This window comes from Bactrocera latifrons, unplaced genomic scaffold (genome assembly GCF_001853355.1).
Source record: "Bactrocera latifrons isolate USDA-ARS-PBARC rearing strain unplaced genomic scaffold, ASM185335v1 scaffold_377, whole genome shotgun sequence".
Classification (NCBI taxonomy): Eukaryota; Metazoa; Arthropoda; class Insecta; order Diptera; family Tephritidae; genus Bactrocera; species Bactrocera latifrons.
The window spans coordinates 26366-28229 of record NW_017537020.1 but is presented as its reverse complement, the minus strand read 5'-3'; the positions used below and the strand labels follow the sequence as shown (position 1 = coordinate 28229).

The 1864-nt window shown below is 50.8% G+C and overlaps 1 protein-coding gene across 1 annotated transcript; it reads right to left on the bottom strand.

The window, feature by feature from the left end:
* Positions 1–506: 506 nt before the first annotated feature.
* Positions 507–1376, bottom strand: LOC108972082. The gene is made up of 2 exons (XM_018938549.1): positions 724–1376; positions 507–644 (listed from the first exon to the last, which is right to left on the bottom strand). The coding sequence occupies exon 1, from the start codon at positions 1367–1369 to the stop codon at positions 860–862; it is 510 nt and encodes a 169-aa protein (XP_018794094.1). The 5' UTR covers positions 1370–1376; the 3' UTR covers positions 507–644; positions 724–859.
* Between the last annotated feature and the right edge of the window lie 488 nt (positions 1377–1864).

Genomic DNA, 1864 nt, shown 5'->3' with positions numbered 1-1864 from the left:
AAACGAGGCCAGCGCCCACCGGATCGAGTCCGCCGTGAACAGCTGCCATGATAAGCATTGATTATAGACTCATTTAGCTTAGAGAGCCTATTCTCCAGCCCAAGGCCTGAAGCGCTATCATCTGTCTGCTCCCTTCTGCTTAAACCATTACTTAATATATCCGCGTTCCAATTTGCCCTCCGAGGGTTGCGTCTAGGGGGGGAGTTGTTTAACCTCTACTTTTAGCTTGAACCTTATGATCCTGTGGTCTGACAATGAGGGCTCTGTCGAGACCCTCCATTGCGAGACCAGTCCGATTGCAGGTTCGTTGCTAAAGGTGATGTCTAACACCTCCCTTCTGCTTATAGTTATGAACGTGGGTTCACACCCTACATTCTCTATTTCTAAGTTACTACCTACAATGAATTCTAAAAGAGACTCACCTCTTGTGGTGCAATCGGTGCTGCCCCATTCCAAGTGATGAGCGTTAGCGTCGCAGCCTATAATGAGGGGGAGCCTGTGCCGTCTGCAGTGCTCTACCAGCCTTTCTACCATCTTCGGAGGCGCTGTAAGTGCTTCCCCTGGGAAGTATGCTGAGGCCAGGATGAAGTCCTTGCCCTCAGAGTCCCTGGCCTGCACCGCCACCAAGTCCTGAGTCAGAAACTCTGAAATGCAAAAGAAATCAATGTTGTGCCTGACCACTATACAAGTTCTAGGCCTTTCGCTAGAGAGGTCCCAGATTACCTTGTTTGCCTTCGTTTTGAGGCCTTTAACCTCTCCTCTGTGGACCCAAGGCTCTTGGATCAGCAGTATGCCCAGYTTCTCCACAGTGAACCTGCTGGTTATAACGGCTGAGGCTGCAGCCGCGTGAGCAGCCGCATTACAAAATGGGTTCAAGGAAGGGCAGATCCTCTTCCCCGCCGTCCCCCGTACTGCTGTCCATTGGGTCACCTAACCCTTCGAGGAGCTCCTGCGTGGAGGGTAGCTCATCTACGCGACCTCCTTTTGGGACGCCGGTAGTAGCCGATGGCACTGCCTTCTCAGTCCAGCTTCCGCATGGCTGCTCCGACACCTCGTCCACCCGCATACCTAGTACCTCCGGGCCTGCTCCAGACACTGTCGGTTTGTTCGCATCTTTGTTCTGGAGAGTTGCTGCTCTATTGCCCCTGATGGCTGCGGGCCTGTTAGGCCGTATGACCACCGTGCTGAACCTGTAGTACAGGCGGAAGCTCGCTGCCCGGACGTACCTGTACGACTCATCGTCGATGAACAGGTTGAGTCTCCATCCTTTCATACCTCCGATCTCCCCCATTTTGCTGCTTACGACGCGCCAGGACGAGATGCTGGGTCCCCAGTTCTGGTTTTTCACCAGCGTTGTCATGCTGTGCATGATTGGCAAATCTTCCGCCCTCTTCGCGCAAAGGACAGGACCCTTCAAGCCTATGAGCTTTGGAGCGTACTAATTCAGCCAGGCAGCGGACGCCTCATCCACGCAGTCTACCTGCAGCATTCCTCCTCTAAACTCCACTCCCAGGAAGGACGCCGCATAGTCATGAGCCATGAGGAGATCCTGGAGGACCGTGAGCTCCTCCGGTGTAAGCGACTCCACCGGGTAGCTGAGAGGCAGTACAGCCATGCGAATGTCTTTTACAGCGTCCGCATGTCCCTGCACCGCGACAAGGTGCCTACCATTCGCATGTATATTGTACATGTTCCGAAACGTACAATTCTTTTCAATTATTTCTGTTATAAAACATTTTTTATCAGTATGGCACTCACGAATAAAAAAGTTAATCAGAAAATCAATTACATTCTATTTCATAGAAATTTATTTGTAAATTTATATTAAAAAAATAAGAGTAAATCTTTAAAATGTATTGTCGTT